A 15,548-nucleotide genomic window follows, 5' to 3' on the forward strand; every position below is an offset into this window, starting at 1 on the left:
ATGATTGAACTCCTGACGACCCGGATCGGACTTCGTCAGTCGCTGCGGGAGGATCTCCGGCCTTGGACTCAATAACCAATTCTTGATGCATGTCCGTTTCCTGCTCCCCTTTTATATAGACTCAATAACCAATTCGTACGTGCGGCATCAAATGCCACGTGGGACATGAGCTTGTGTCATCTTCGCTTACTTTGGTAAGTCTTTACCAGAGACTTATCAGAGAGTGCTATGCCATCTGGGCCCTGATAAGAATCTTGATGTATGTTTGCATCAAGAGACGAGATAGATGTTCCCGGGATTGGAGAGTAGAATGGGAAGGATCGGAGGGGCCGAACAGAAGAGGCAGATATCGACCAGGGACGAGCCGCCTGAAGACGTGGGGTGAGGGATTGATGATCACAGGGGTGGGATTGTCCGAGACTAGAAGAGAAATGATCAGCAGGGGTAGGGACTGGATTGGAGGGGCTCCAGCTGAAGCCCTGGTGAGATGATCACAGGGATAGGGGATCACTGGACAGTCCAGGGGACAGTACCGAGACGGGGGGGTCAAGATAATGAGTCAAGAGTTCAATCTTAACTTAATTCTTGACTACCCTCCTAAAGGGAGGCTAAATGTATATAAAGAGAAAGGAAGCAATCTATCCTAATACCAAATGACTAAAGTGCCCCTAATGGGCTAAAATGCCAAATATACCCTTGGGGGCATAGGATCATATCAGGCCCACACCATTGGGACCAAAGATGAGCCCAAGTTCTCTTAGGTAACTCAACAAACACAGCTTAGACCAGCCCAATGGAACCCCGACCTCCTAGTCCGCCTGTTTTGGGCCAAGAACTCAGGGCTTTCCTAACATTTTTTTCCTCGTATTTCCACCCCTGCACTGCTACCACTGCCTCCCCCACTGGAACGCCATGCCATCAGTAGCCATTTTCCTGTGGTCCAGTTCCCCACTGGTGACCTCATCCAGGCTGGAGTCGGACATTGAGCATTGGGATCCCCTCGAACCAGTGGGTGATCCCAAGGACAGGCAAGATTTTCCAGTTCCCTGATACATCCGAAACGACCACAGTAGCCAGGCTATCATGACAGGATCATCTACAGGAGGCTCCATATTTTTTTGCAAGATGCCTTCCCCCATTGATGCCTCACCACGACCACATGACAGCTTGCAGGGGAGACACCTGACCTTGACAAGCTTCGGACATCGACCTCAGAGAGGGAGACTGAAAATTCGTCAAGCCACCATGCAGCGTGAAACATCAACATCACACGACTGATATTCCATTCTTCTCGGAGGGCAACCCCGAAAATTGGCTATGCAAGGTGGAGCACTGCTTCTGGCCTTACCCGGCTGACGATCGGGACCTGCATTGGGTGGGCTCATCTTATCTAGAGGGAAAGGTATCAAATAAGTTATGTTACAAAGGTGACCATGCAGAATTCCACACTTGAGAGGATTTCAAAAGGTAGTTCTGCCAGCCGATGTGCCTCAAACCACTCCAAGCCTACACCCATCAATTTTGCATGTGCCAAATGGGTAGAGCGGACAAGCTGCTGGAAGAATTTGTGAGCTTGGCAGGGTACATCCCTGATGTTGATTGACAACATTTGGGCCCCTCTCAAGCCATCTTATCCGTAAGACGATCAGCTGGCAGGATCGGCAGTCCCCAGATGAGCTTCTTGATTTGACACTGGAAGTGGAAGAAGTCCTAAGGGAAGAAGATGAAGAAGTCCGGGGCCCCTGGGGTGTTTGGCTCTTCCATCTGAAGGAGGCTCAATGCTGAGGGCTGCCACAACTGCTCACTTGATCCCTCTATTTTGATCACTCTTCTCGCTTGATCACTCATTTCTATCTAGGCACATGGATCCCTCTATTTTGATCTCCATTCTTGCCACAATCGAACTACATCGTACAGATAACGGACTGATGAAGCCATTTCTTGACGAATACAACCAGAGTCATATCAAGATGCTTCATTAAGAAGCGACTTAAAGACTGGTATCACTGTCTCCCCCCTTGCAGCTGAGATACAAAAATGCATTCCACACAGCCCTGCAGACAACACCCATTAGATTTTTCAATGGTCAAGATACACCATCATTCCTCTGAGTGGGGCTAGCGCCCTCCCCACTGGACATGGTCGGGTAACAAGCATTGCCGGGATGCAAAATTTCAGGTGGTAACCAAGTCTACATTTGCTTGTGTCCACACTGCATGTGCTTCCTAGCGCACAATGCCCAAGAGGAAGCTGGCCCCTAGTTCTTTGAGCCTTAAAAGAACATGGAATGCATGGGGGCTGTTATGTACAGTTTCCAGAGTCACCCATCATATACCCCATGTTCTACATCTTGCAGCTATGTTGAGCAGTGGGAGTGCAGATCACTACCAAGGAGGTAATCCTGACACCCACACTTCCTTCAAAGGTATGAAAATGTTGATTTGAGTGGCAGGGATTACAGGAGGAAGTAATGTGGGAGGAAAGTGGTCAAGCTGAAGGAGCAATTTCCAGACTTTCACCGTGAGGACAAGGTCCTAGCCCGAGGGGGAGTATTGATAAGATCTTTTGGAGGACATCATAAAGAACGCAAAGAAGAGCACCTGGGCCCACCAGATTGCAACCAATAATTCTTGGGCCTGGCCTAGTTAAGGGCCCATGGACTCTCTCAGTGTTTAGAAAGAAGTATTTTGACTGTTTTTCAGATCTCACAAGCTGCATATGGCTAGGAGACGCCCTTCTCAGCTGGCAGGGTAAAGATCATCCTTATCTTACATCCTCTCCGCCCCTCTTGATCCATCTCTCTCTCTGGTAAGAATCCCTCGCGTGATCCTATCAAGAACCTAACATCTTTGCTTAGCGACCTTTTATTTAGTAACTCATCTTTTGTCTTTGTCTCTCTTCTTTGTTCTTCGTCTGTATCTGCTGAATCAATCTTATGTTCTTTCACTTTATTAGAAACTGATACAAGCCAAATGAGGCAATATAAACGGAAAAGACAGAGAGGAAGCAAGATATAGCAAGGCTTCCAAATTCTGGCGGGTTCATTGAAGTTAAATAAGGAGGGAGGCACCCTCAAGCGAGGAGGAAGTTGGGAGATTTTGACAGCAGAGGAGATCCTCCGAAGCTGTAGAGAGAGGCCGATCCGGCCGACCTCTGGTGGCGACCAGCTGATCCAGCCTAGCCGGAGTCCATTTTACATTTTCCCTTGTCTTATCGAGTCAGTTGCTTGTCTTTTTGGGTTTTTCCAGTGATTTCATCGTTCCCTCTGTCGGGAGCTAGCTGTCGGAACTATAAAGGAGTCAATCACTTGTTTTTTTGGGATTCTACGGGCGGTTTATATAGATACATATTGCTTACGGAGGTGATACAAAGGAGAGGAACGTATCAGAAACCCACTTCCTGGAGATCAATAATTGATGTTTCCAAAAATTACTTTTCCAACTCGCCCCCTCTTTAGAAGCAGCCGTTATACTAGGGCTTCATGGGAGCTCATCTTACGAACTTTATGATTAAGGAGCAACAGACACAAATTAAAAGAAAATTCCAAAAATTACTATGAACATTTTTCATCCACTAAATACAACTCTACATACTACAAATGAAATAAATTTAAGTCAGCATGGGTACTTCAGCATGCGATTAGAAATAACAACCAGATGTTATCTTGAATAAATTCACCCATGGATACACTCGGCTAATATTTTTAATTACAAATGTCAACGCAAACCAAATTAAGTGAAATGTGCCACAAAACATCACACACCCTTCTCGCTCAAAACACAGCTTCAAAACTAATAATTTGATCATGAAAATTATATTTAAATACTTGATTGAGGAAACCCAGAGAACGTAATGGAGTAAAAAAATTACCGGATTGTAGAAACGCTGCTTCGAGAACCCACAGTCCACAACATAAACTACACCCTGACGATTGATATTGGAGTGCTTGCTTGAGATCACAAATCTTGCAAAGGATGAATTTAGAAATCTAAACAAGAAAGGTGACAGAAGGTTACCTCCAACGTCAATGATGTTTCGGCAATATTAGTAGATATTATGACTTTCCTCTTCCCCCTAGGAGTCGGAGAAAACACAAGATCCTTCAATTTTAGCAAAGCATGCGATTATTTCACAGTTTTTTCCATCAAAATTGGATAAAGTAACAAAAGGTGGTCATTGCTAACTTGTTCGGCACGTGGAAGCCCGGAGTACAAGGGTAGTATCAACAGCCCTAGTCAACACGCATCAAGAAGTCAAGTTTAACTTGTATGAATGGCATCAATCACTCAGTAGTAGAAAGTTCTATCAAAACAAAAATTTTAACTATCATCCATGCAAAAAATGTGAATCAAGAGCACAACAACAATGTGGAGAGAAGCAAAAAAACAAGAAAGAAAAAGGGGAATAGGAGTCATTTTCCTCCAAATTCTTATGGAGACAGAAAAGTTAGTTTTGAAAAAAATTAAGAATGCCCCTTGTCTAAATCAATAATTGACCCCGAGACAAGGACATAGATGAGAAATCCACGGGAGGGAAAAAATAAAAAAATATGCCTTTTCTGCATAGGAAAGCTCGAAATAGTTTCCATAAGTGTTAAAAAATATTGTTTGAAAAGAAATATTAAAAAGTAATGCATTCCTAAGATCACATTAAATAGGAAAGCTCCAAATCATATATTTTTTTAAGAAAAAGAAAGCACAATTTCGTCCGCAACAGATAAAGTTCACCTATATCTCGTATAATGTAAGAAATGGCAACGCACCAGAAGAAAGACTCTCAAGCGCCTGACTTTCTTCCCTCAATAATGACGCAGCCATCTCTATGTCATCCTGACCCGTGAGAAATACCAAAATATCACCTGCCGGTTCCTGCGAGCCAAAATCTGCTGATTATTGGTTTTTATGAGAAACAACAAATTATAAAAAAATCATATTTAAATGTCAGAAGAACGCAATGCCCAGTGAAAGTTTCCATTGGAGTTGTATCGCTACTTTAGTGTTTAAGAATAAAAATAGAAAGACAATGAAAAGCTAAACATAACCCTCCATCAAAATTTCAGGACGACAGCACGGGGTCCTCAGCTCTATAAGGGGGAAAGATTCAATGAGAAAACACTTTGGTTTGGGTTTAAGAAAGGCAGTTTTAAGTTTATGGCACCAGAAAAAATCAAAGTATGAAAAGACATAAGGGCACAACTCAAGGATAACTATAGACATTGCGGTGAAAGATAATAGCAAAAACAAAAACGTTTCAGTACAAATGACAATACATCATAAATAGAAAAATGGAATACAACATAATCAGCGAGACACTTATGGCATAGACATCCGCAAGAAAGTCATATGATCGCATGAAAACATCCGGATGTTTTTTTTTTGAATTAGATCCAGATGTTATCAAAATATACAATGACTTAAATATATGATCAAAACAAGAAATGCCCCCCCAGCGGATTCCCTGCCGCGGGGTGACAGAGATCCCCTGCCACCCCCCGACCCCGACCTCCCCGACGCCCCTCCAACCCCCCCCCCCCGCGGATTCCCCACAACGCGGTGCCAGAGACCCCCCGCCGCCCCCCCACCCCGACCTCCCTGATGCCCCTCCCCCCCCCCCGCCCCCGGCGGATTCGCTGCCGCTTGGTGCCTGAGATCCCCCGACGCCCTCCGACCCCGACCTCCCCGACGGCCCTCCCCCCCAACCCTCCCCGGTGGATTCCCTGCCGCGGGGTGCCAGAGATCCCCCGACACCCCCCGACCCCGACCTCCGCGACGCCCTCCCCCGCCCCCCCCGGTCCTCGGCGGATTTGCTGCCGCAGGGTGCCAGAGATCCCCCGACGTCCCCCAACCCCGACCTCCCCAACGCCTCTCCCCGGCAGATTCCTGCCGCGGGGTGCCAGAGATCCCCGACCCCGACCTCCCCGATGCCCCTCCACCACCACCCCCCCCGGCAGATTCCCTGCTGTGGGGTGCCTGAGATCCCCCGACGCCCTCCGACCCCGACCTCCCGACGCCTCCTTCCTCCCCAGCGGATTCCCTGCCGCGGGGTGCCAGAGAGATCCCCCGACGTCCCCGACCCGACGCCCCCGGGCGGAATTCCCTGCCGCGGGTGCTACCTGACAACACACACACACACACAACCCCTTCTCCCCAGGATCCCCCTGGTGCTCCCCCCAGAATCCCCCATCTGACCTGTAAAAGACATCAACAATGAATAGGCCCCTAACTGGTGATCACTGGAGGAGTCATCGAATGGGAGGACGCACTCTATCGCCCCTCCGTAAAGTCCATCAATTTGAGGGGACTAAATTTCCAGCGACTGGCGAGAGACGAGGACCAACACAGACAAATAAGGAACATACTACAGAAGGGAATTCCTTCCTTGCCCCATGGCCAAGCCAAGGGAACTCCCTCCCTGGCGCATCCCATCGCAACGAACAGACAGACGAGGGATCTCCAATGTCAACGCTGGTCGGAGAAGAGGACGTGAAGTCACAGAGATGCATTACTATGCAAGACCAACTAATCGAGAGTCTGACAGATAGTCGGTGCTTTGGGGCTATGTCGGAGGCAGGAACTCCAGTACTAGGCTATATGAGAAGTTTCCTTATGGCCATTCCCAGGTCGACCCAAGGGGAATAGCACAAATGACCAACCGAGCGGCTCGAGAAGAAAAAAACAGAGTGGGAATTATGCTGCTTTCGCTGCCTCACAAGAGGTCACTACGCCCGAGATTGCAGAGATCCACTGACATGCAGGAACTGCAAAGGACTAGGACATCGCCAGTCCTCATGCCCGATGGCGGGTCACACTGCTTCATGGAAGGAGATCTCAAGAGTCAAAGCGCAAAGGAGAGACAAAAAGACCCCATTGGAAGGGACTGCACTAGGGTGGAGGCGAACACCCAAAAGCAGTCTTTCCAAGAATGTCTTCTAGGCGAAGTGGTAAAAGGACCCGGGGATTATGAAGAGGTCAAGAGCAAGCTGTGGAGTAAATTCCCGCACTTGGGAGAGACAGAACTATGGAGATTGGACTCAGGAGATCTCTTCTTGCGGGGGGTATCTATAGCGGCATACGTGTCAGTGTGCGGATGGACACAACCAGCCTCTGGAAACGTATTGAGAAGATGGCGTCAAGTGCTTCCCCGAGATGGGACTCCCTACAATGAGACTCAGAAGATCATCGTGGAGCTTCGTGGGATACCAATGGGGTATCGGGTTCATAATGTACTAGAGACCTTGGTTAGACCATTTGGTCGACTCCAGCATATTATACCAATGGGTTTGGACTATGGAGACCCGAATGTTGCAATACTAGAAGTTGGCATGGATACTGGTGTCTCACCGCCACCTTGGCTTATGCTTAGACAACCAGAAGGTACATGCAGGGTGAGGGCGTCAGTGTGCCACCCCCGAAAGGCCCCGCCACCAGAGGTCCGAGGGACGGAGGCAAGGCAATGCCCAAGTAACACAATCTTATCAACCGAGATGCAGCAAGGGCAAGACAAAGTATTAGTGAAGTCTAATGACATCCTACAACTGTTGGAGGCTCCATTGATGGCAGAAAAAGTAAACGAAGAATCCAACAGGACGATGACCATTATCAGAGAGGACCTAGAGGAGGCCACGGCATCTCTGGATTTTGTGACGACACAAACCCCATGATACCAACCGGTTCTTCGCCAACAAATACCAAAGACGGAAGCGGAAGCTGGAGACCTAAAGGCGCATGTGAGAAAGAACCCCGTACATGCGAAAGGCCTATAAAGGAAAGCGGGAGACAAGGAGTACAGCGGGTTGTTTTTGGTCGACACGGCAGTTGATGCAGCAACTGAGGGCTGGAAGTGGAGCAGGCCGCGTCCAGAGGAGGGGAGCTCCAGTCGAGCCGCCCTTCCACATCTATCCTTTCCCTTTCGAACTATCATCTTCCTCTCTACCTCGAACCCTAACTCTCGTTGTTCTCTGGCTATTTTGGTGGGGGTTGTCCCTCGGATTTCTTAGTGTGGAGAAGAACGGGTATCATTTTCCTTCTGGAGGTACTCCCAGGGTCACAGGGGTATCACCCCACCAGCAGACAACATAGATCTGCAGAATAGTGTGCCAACCCCCCAGCCAAAGACTAGACGAAAGGTACAAGATAAGAAGGTCATTCTGGAGGGCAAGCATCATGCGGGCGGGACTGAATGTCAGGGAACAAGAATGGTGGGAGGAACCAAAATCAGAGCACCAAGAAGATTGCACATGGGACGGCTGATCATGAAGGGGAATATCTTTGGCAAACTCATCAGTTATAGAAGAAAACGATGGTTTGTTCAGGATGAGACAGGCGCAAAGGTACGGTTGGTAGCGGGAAAAGGAGGTTGCCTTTGGTTTGCAGAATCAGGCAAGGCAAGTCAATTATTGGAGCAACGGGGAACATGTGAGGATCAGCCCACTAGGGAGGAAAACACGAAGGAGCAGAATAAGATGAGTATGAAGGGAGCAGCGGTGGGGCAGGAAGTGGAGGCAGATTCTAGACGAAAAAGCTATGATAAAAAAGGCAAGAAACCCATATACGAGACAAACATTGAGATAGATGATCGTATGACACCGGATGATGTGGTAATCGGATGCTGGGGTGAAGAAGACAGGGATTCCGACTCTCGGATTCAAAAAGTAGCAGATGGACCGGGATACTGGTGGGAGCAGAGCAAGGAAGGGGTTGATCCGGTACTTCCATAAAATGAATATCATGGAATGTGCGAGGGCTCCGAGACGAGCGGAGAAGAGGTATAGTGGGGAGATACCTACGTGAATGGGGAGCAAATGTGGTGTGCTTGCAGGAGACCATGTTGGAAAAGTGTGAGGCGTGGGATTGGAAAATTACAGGTGGAGATTTCCTCACTGGATACTTGCCTGTGAACGCGGTAGGAAGATCCGGAGGACTGATGGTGGCCTGGAATGAGACACTGTTTTCTATAGAAAACAGTTGGACAGGACTTTTCACGGCAGCAGTACAATTGAAGAGGAGAAGAGATAGTTTTCAGATGGTGGTCATATCAGTCTATGGGCCAGTGAACCTGGTTCTTAGGGTATCCCTCTAGGGAGAGCTGGCAGAGGTGGTGTCAAAATATCAAGGATTACCACTACTGTTTGGGGGTGATTTTAATGTGACGTTGGAGGTGGAAGACACGCCTAATGGAGCGGGAGGACGTGACCCAGGATCTGAAGAATTCTTGGCTCTTATCGCAGATGCATCACTAAAGGAAATGGGGCTGAGGGATTGCACATACACATGGAGGAGCTCGGCGGACCGTACAACTCTCTCGCGGCTGGATCGATTTCTATGCTCGGTGGAGCTCCTTGAAAAATTCCCTCTGGCAGATGTGAGATCACTTCCTCGACCAATGTCAGACCACACTCCGATAATTTGGCATTCGCAAGAGAGAACCTCACGATCAACATATTTTCAAATGGACAGGTCTTGGCTTCTAGAGGAGGGCTTCAAGGAGGAGATAACAAGATGGTGGACTGAAGTTCTACAACAGGGGTCTGCCACAATAAACCTGTCCAACAAAATTGGAGCCCTTCGCAACCATCTCTTGGAATTGAGAAAACATATAAGAGAGAGGCAAAATAGAAGGCGAGTCGAAGCTCTTGCCAAAATCAGGGTTTTGGATGACCTAGAAGATGTTAGAGTTTTAACACAAGCGGAATCAAGAGAGCGCCATAAACATAGAGAGATAATAGCCGATGAGGATACGAAAGTGGAGATGGATTGGAGAAAGAGGTCGAGACAACTGTGGCTGGAGGGAGATGCCAACACAAGATTCTTTCATCTCGTAGCAAATGGGAGGAGGCGAACAAATCAGATATTATGGGTGCAAGCAGGAAACCAAGAGTACGTCGGTGCTCGAGCTGTTGGCAGAGCACTGACAGATCACTTTAGGAGCTTCACAAGATGAGGGGCTAGACACCAATGGAGGTGGAGCGGAAGAGGAGCAACTAGACTTAATGTGACACAACAGAGAGACCTGGTGCGTCCTTTCTCAGAAACAGAAGTGCTAGCCGCAATCAAGGGACTAAATGGGGAAGGAGCCCCGGGGCCTTCTTTTATAATGTCTTTTGGGAGACAATCAAGGCAGAGGTAATGGCTACGGTGGAAAAATTTCGACAAGGAAACTTTGGGTTGGAAAAAATCAACCGTGCTTATTTGGTTCTCCTCCCAAAATGTCAAGGAGCTACAAGAGTGGGAGATTTTTTACCTACAGCGCTATCCATTCCATATATCTTATCATAGCCAAGGTCTTGGCCAATCGGCTTAGGGAAGTGATTGGCGATTTGGTAGGTCCTTTTCAATCTGCCTTTATTCCTAGAAGACAACTGATTGATGGTGCAGTCGTTGCATCAGAAATCTTGACCGCATGGAAAAGATTGAAAGTTAAAGGGTTCATGTGGAAAGTGGATTTTGCAAAGGCATACGATTGCCTTTACTGGGAATTCTTATGGGCCTCTCTAAGGCGTCATGGTTTTCCAGCCGAATGGGTAGAGTGGATGAAAAGATGTATTACATCCCACTCCTTCGCGGTGCTGTGAATGGACGCCCGGAAGAAGGTTGGATTCAACCGCAACGAGGGATTAGACAAGGATGCCTTCTAGCCCCGCTACTTTTTGTCAGCGATACCTTTTTTCTACCTCTCTGTGTTGAAACTACCAGTGGGGACCAAGAAGCATCTAGAAAGTATGATGAGAAGATTTCTATGGAAAAGTTCAGGAACGGATGGAGGGGGATATCCCTCATATCGTGGCATATAGTGTGCAGACCAGTTCATTTGGGGGGACTAGGAGTTCTTAAATTGTAAGATCTCAACCTAGCATTACTGGCCAAGTGGGTGTAAAGACTCATGGGACAGGATACATCAATGGCTACACTAGTTTTGAAAGACATGTATGGCTCGAGTTTGAACTGGGAAGTTCGTGGATACATAGTCAGAGCAGCCTCTGCATTCTGGCAAGAGTTGAGGTATGTGTTTCCTCAAGTCCATGATTTCTTCGAAGCCAAGCTAGGAGATGGCACGTCATTCCGGTTTTGGCTAGACGCATGGCTTCCCCTGGGCACATTGAAGACAAAATTCCCATGCTTGTATGCCCTTGCAAGGACCCCCCATGCCACAGTGAGTGAGTGTTGGGATGGCACATGGACCCCATGCCTAGGCAACACCTTATACAACCAAAGACTGGAAGACTATACAAGGTTGCAGCAAACACTAATCCACCTACACCCGCGAGGAGGGACACAGGATGGGTGGAAGTGGAGAGGCACATCCTTTTCTGTTTGAGATGCTTATGCGAAGCTTAGCCGCAAACAGGCAGGGGAGGAACCAAGGATCCTTTACGCGTGTCGCACCGTATGGAGACAAAAGTTTCCCCTTAAGGTGAAAATATTCTGTTAGCTGCTCCTCCGACGAAGAATAGTGACGAAGGTTTTTGGGAGGAAATGGCTCCCAGAAGCTTCAGCATTGTGTGCTATGTGTAAAAACGGTGATGAGGATTGCGCTCACCTCTTTTTTTATTGTTCCTTTGCCCGAATGGTATAGACCTGTGAGCCACTCAAGGGGGTCAATACAAAATGGAGCACCTAGGGGGCAAGAGGGACAGGTTCGGCCCTTCGCAGTGCTATGGGCACTATAGCTGCACAGGAACGAAGTCATCTTCAACGAACGGGAAGCATCGACGGATGCGGTGATAGAAGCAGCTGCGGGTTTTATGGTTGCATGGTGTAAAATCCCAAGGCCAAGGCCCTGGCCGGCCTTTTAGGCATGTCATGTATTTATCGTTTATATTTCACCGACTTTGTGTGATCTCCACTATCCTTATTTCAAAAAAAAATAATCAAAACAAGAAATAAAAAAAATTGGCAGCGTAGACTGTCAAGAGACAAACATTACCTGGCCATGAATTGATATAACAGTAGATACCGCAGCTTCAACATAATTTGAGAAGGGCTCCTCGGAATAAAGAATCTCCACTGGAAACCCTTTGCCCTGACATTATCGAGATGTCAAAGTCAAAAATGAGTTATGTAAAAACCATAATGAAAGGAATGGATAAGATAACCATGGCTGCAGCATTACTTCAACAGAAATGATTCCTGGAACTGCTTGTGGCACATTATCCACGGAGGCCTGAATCGAACGTTTTTTACTGGTAGCAGTCGGGACAAGGAAAAACAAAGGATTCAGACGTCAAATGAAAGTCTGATCAATCAATTGACATACTTTCATTATAGATATGGTTAATAGAAGTATTGAAATAACTGGGAATGGTAATCTAACACGTTTCACAAAGAAGATTTAATAACTATTCAGCCGAAGCAGAGAGGACAAAACATTGAAGTTTCAACGATTCAGCTGCTCATTTTTTGTTGCGAAATGCAAAAAACGAATTCAGAGGATTAAGTAAAGAACTTTTCAAATGGCAATTAATTTCAAAACCAACGTGTTTTTAAGAATGCTAGGTATGCAGCAAGTAAAACATAGAGCTTCGAAGTTTCAAACCAGGAGTAACCTGGAACTGAAAAAAGACGCCATGGACTTAGCCTCGATCGTTGCAGATGAGATTATTAAACGCAACTCAGGCCTACGTCGCTGAACCTGAATTATTCAATAAGATATAGCTTAGGAGAGAAAAACACTTCACAGAAGAACAATCAACAGGCTGGAAGACAGCAAAGTCAAATCCGCGGGTTAGACCTTTTTCAGCAGGCCCAGAAGCATATCAGTGGAGAGAGACCTTTCGTGGGCTTCATCAACCATAATCACACTATCAAAAAGCATGTTATCATATGATATGATAATGACACATTGCTTGCACAAATAATTTATATGAGAAGGAAATATTTAGATGCTTGAAAGAAAACATGATAACTTATTAAGAGAGAAGGGATTACAGGGGACCGAAAATTACAGCCATGACAGGTGGGTTTTGATGTATTAGATAAAAACAGGCAAATATAGACGCAAAACACAGGTAAGTAGAATAATAACTAAGAAATGATTTGAAGCACTAAGAATAAAAGTTGGGAATATGCCTTTACAAATCCTATTAAGCATGAGATCAAAAGATTGATGACAATATAGACAGGTAATAGTCCACAAAAAAATCAAGCAAAACCTACACTCGTTGCACCATATGCTTATCCTTCAAGAGTTTTGGATACGGAAAAAAAGTCTCAAAAGAAGGTACTTCGGGAAGCAAATAGAGGAGATATACACTTGCTAAACGGGACGGCCTTGTAGAATCATGCAGATTTTTATGTAAATTTTTAGAGATTATGACGCTTTCCAAGTGCAAAACAAAAAGAAGGCAAAAGAATCCACATAAAATCACAGGAGTCGGAACAGATAATCAAGGTGAATATTCAGTTCACACCTATACTTAGTCAACAGAGGATCCTCCATCATCTCTCTGAGCAAAACACCATCTGTAAGGAATTTGATCATGGTTTTATTCTGCAATTAAAAACATTTCTCTTTTTCAATTTCAAGAGAAGGATCAAAACAGAAGATCAAGAGGCACCAAATACAAGGTGTCGAGGATCCACTCATAAATAGATTAATGGACTAACCGGAGTTGTCATATCTTCAAAACGGATCGTATAGCCCACTTCTTCCCCAAGTTTGACTCCCATCTCTTCTGCTACCCTCGATGCCACTGACTGAATAAATTTTGTACAAACTTCACCGTTAGATAAATAATTAAAGAAAAAAAATTAAACCAAAAGACAATTCAGACCAAGTTTACATGAGACAAATACATTTAGATTTCATAATCTACGTAGTATTTGCGCCAAAAAAATTAGGTTACTTTATGCAGCCAATCGAGATAATAAAAGACGGATACAAGAGAAGATATTGTTAAGACGGAAAAATCATAGAGTATAGTGACGTTGAACAGCTAAAAGAAAGAAAATCTGCAACAATCGTATTGAAAGGCATCCATGAGTATACATCAGTCACCTCTGAAGAGACAATGCCGTATCTCAACTTTTAAACCACCTTGTGATCAATCATGAATTCAGATTCTGACGAACTATACCACAAATTTTACCGCTTCAGAAGACGTTTATCCGCCTTCTTTACATTTAGTTCGTACAGAGGAGTAAATAACCTGAACGGCTAGTCTTCTCGGCTGCGTACACGCAATCACCCGGCCACTCTCAGCCCAGCCTGCTTCTTTGAGATACTGCCAAACAACAGAAGACAGCTCAAAACGCCAAAATTCAACCAAATTCCTCTGAAAAAAAACATCATATATCCAATTACACCGCACGAACTATGACTGAAAACGAAATTCCACCTGAGGAACTTGAGTCGTCTTGCCGCTTCCTGTCTCGCCGACAATGATGGTCGTCGCGTGATTCTCGATCAGGTAAAGAATGGCGGTTCGGAATTTGTACACCGGCAGGCGTAGCCGCTGCCTCTCCAAATTAGCGTAGCCATACCTTCAAACGAGCGTACCTTGTCAGGAAACGAATATATATTGATTACGAGGGTCGAGGACGGGGAACTGACCCTCCAGCGGAAGCGCGAGGAGCGGAGAAGAAGAGAACTCCTCCCTCTTCGTCATCGACGAGCTTCGGCCTCTCCGATCCCGGCTTCCAGAATCCGGACATAGCCTTCTCCTCAACCGTCTTCGTCTACTCCAGGGTTTTGCGTCCTCCTTTAAATCTTGCCGTCACTCTTCTTCGTTAGCGATGACGACACAGATGACGGTAACGACGAATGATAAGGGATGACGGTAATGGTGAACGATCGCGGATGACGGTATGTCGACGGATGCCGGTATGTTGACGGATGACGGAGAAATGAACAAAATTATATAACTTCATCAGTATATACCGGATCGTCCCGGACGTGGACGAATGACGAGACTAGACGAACTTCGTCCCGTCCTACATCTGACATAAGCTCAGGGATGAAGGATGGGACAGTTTTTCGTCCACCGACAAAAAAACTGTCCCGTCCAACAAAACTCGGGACGATTTTTTGTCCCGTCCAGTCCTCCTGGGACGAGTTTTCGTACCGAAATTCGTCCCGGGACAAAAAAACACATTTTATATTTTTATTATATTTTAATAGGTAATATATTATAAATTGTACTAGCAAGGCCACGTGGCAACATCTCAACCGTCGAATGTGAATCCAGTGGTTTTCCGTCCAGATTCGTCCGTCCAACGTCCGGAGACCTCTGGACAGACGATTTTTTTGTCCCATGGGACGAAAACCGTCCCGTCCGGTGGTCCCTGATCTATATTCATCAGTGTGTCCCGTCGTCGGCTTCTGCTACCCTGACTCTGCCGCATCAACCGTTACGTCAACGTCAACATTAATGTTTGCGTTAACGGCACTGTGCTTCATTTAGACTCGCAAACATTGTATGGTTGATGGTTAGAGTTACTATGTCAACCCCTTGCCTTTAAAAGAAAATGAAAGTGTATTGATGATTAAATCATGTTGAGTTAGGTTGGTTGATGGAAACAAATTGGGATGTTAATTTTTAAATGTCGTTGTAA

The 15,548-nt window shown here is 46.1% G+C and overlaps 1 protein-coding gene across 1 annotated transcript in view; it reads right to left on the minus strand.

Annotated features, from left to right (window-relative positions):
• Nucleotides 1-14,901, minus strand: part of LOC144703174 (RNA helicase family protein) — a 23,016-nt gene extending 8,115 nt beyond the window's left edge. Inside the window, exons 1-13 of the mRNA XM_078575284.1 lie at nt 14,548-14,901; nt 14,333-14,477; nt 14,144-14,218; nt 13,602-13,691; nt 13,406-13,485; nt 12,727-12,796; nt 12,542-12,627; nt 12,109-12,178; nt 11,923-12,018; nt 4,763-4,868; nt 4,185-4,231; nt 4,017-4,100; nt 3,871-3,924 (exon numbers count right to left, since the gene is read on the minus strand). Of these exons, the coding sequence (XP_078431410.1) occupies nt 3,871-3,924; nt 4,017-4,100; nt 4,185-4,231; nt 4,763-4,868; nt 11,923-12,018; nt 12,109-12,178; nt 12,542-12,627; nt 12,727-12,796; nt 13,406-13,485; nt 13,602-13,691; nt 14,144-14,218; nt 14,333-14,477; nt 14,548-14,648 (1,104 nt within the window). The 5' untranslated portion in view covers nt 14,649-14,901. The remainder of the gene's footprint in view (nt 1-3,870; nt 3,925-4,016; nt 4,101-4,184; nt 4,232-4,762; nt 4,869-11,922; nt 12,019-12,108; nt 12,179-12,541; nt 12,628-12,726; nt 12,797-13,405; nt 13,486-13,601; nt 13,692-14,143; nt 14,219-14,332; nt 14,478-14,547) is intronic.
• Nucleotides 14,902-15,548: the final 647 nt, after the last annotated feature.

The sequence above is a fragment of the Wolffia australiana genome, chromosome 5 (genome assembly GCF_029677425.1).
Source record: "Wolffia australiana isolate 7733 chromosome 5, ASM2967742v1".
Classification (NCBI taxonomy): domain Eukaryota; kingdom Viridiplantae; phylum Streptophyta; class Magnoliopsida; order Alismatales; family Araceae; genus Wolffia; species Wolffia australiana.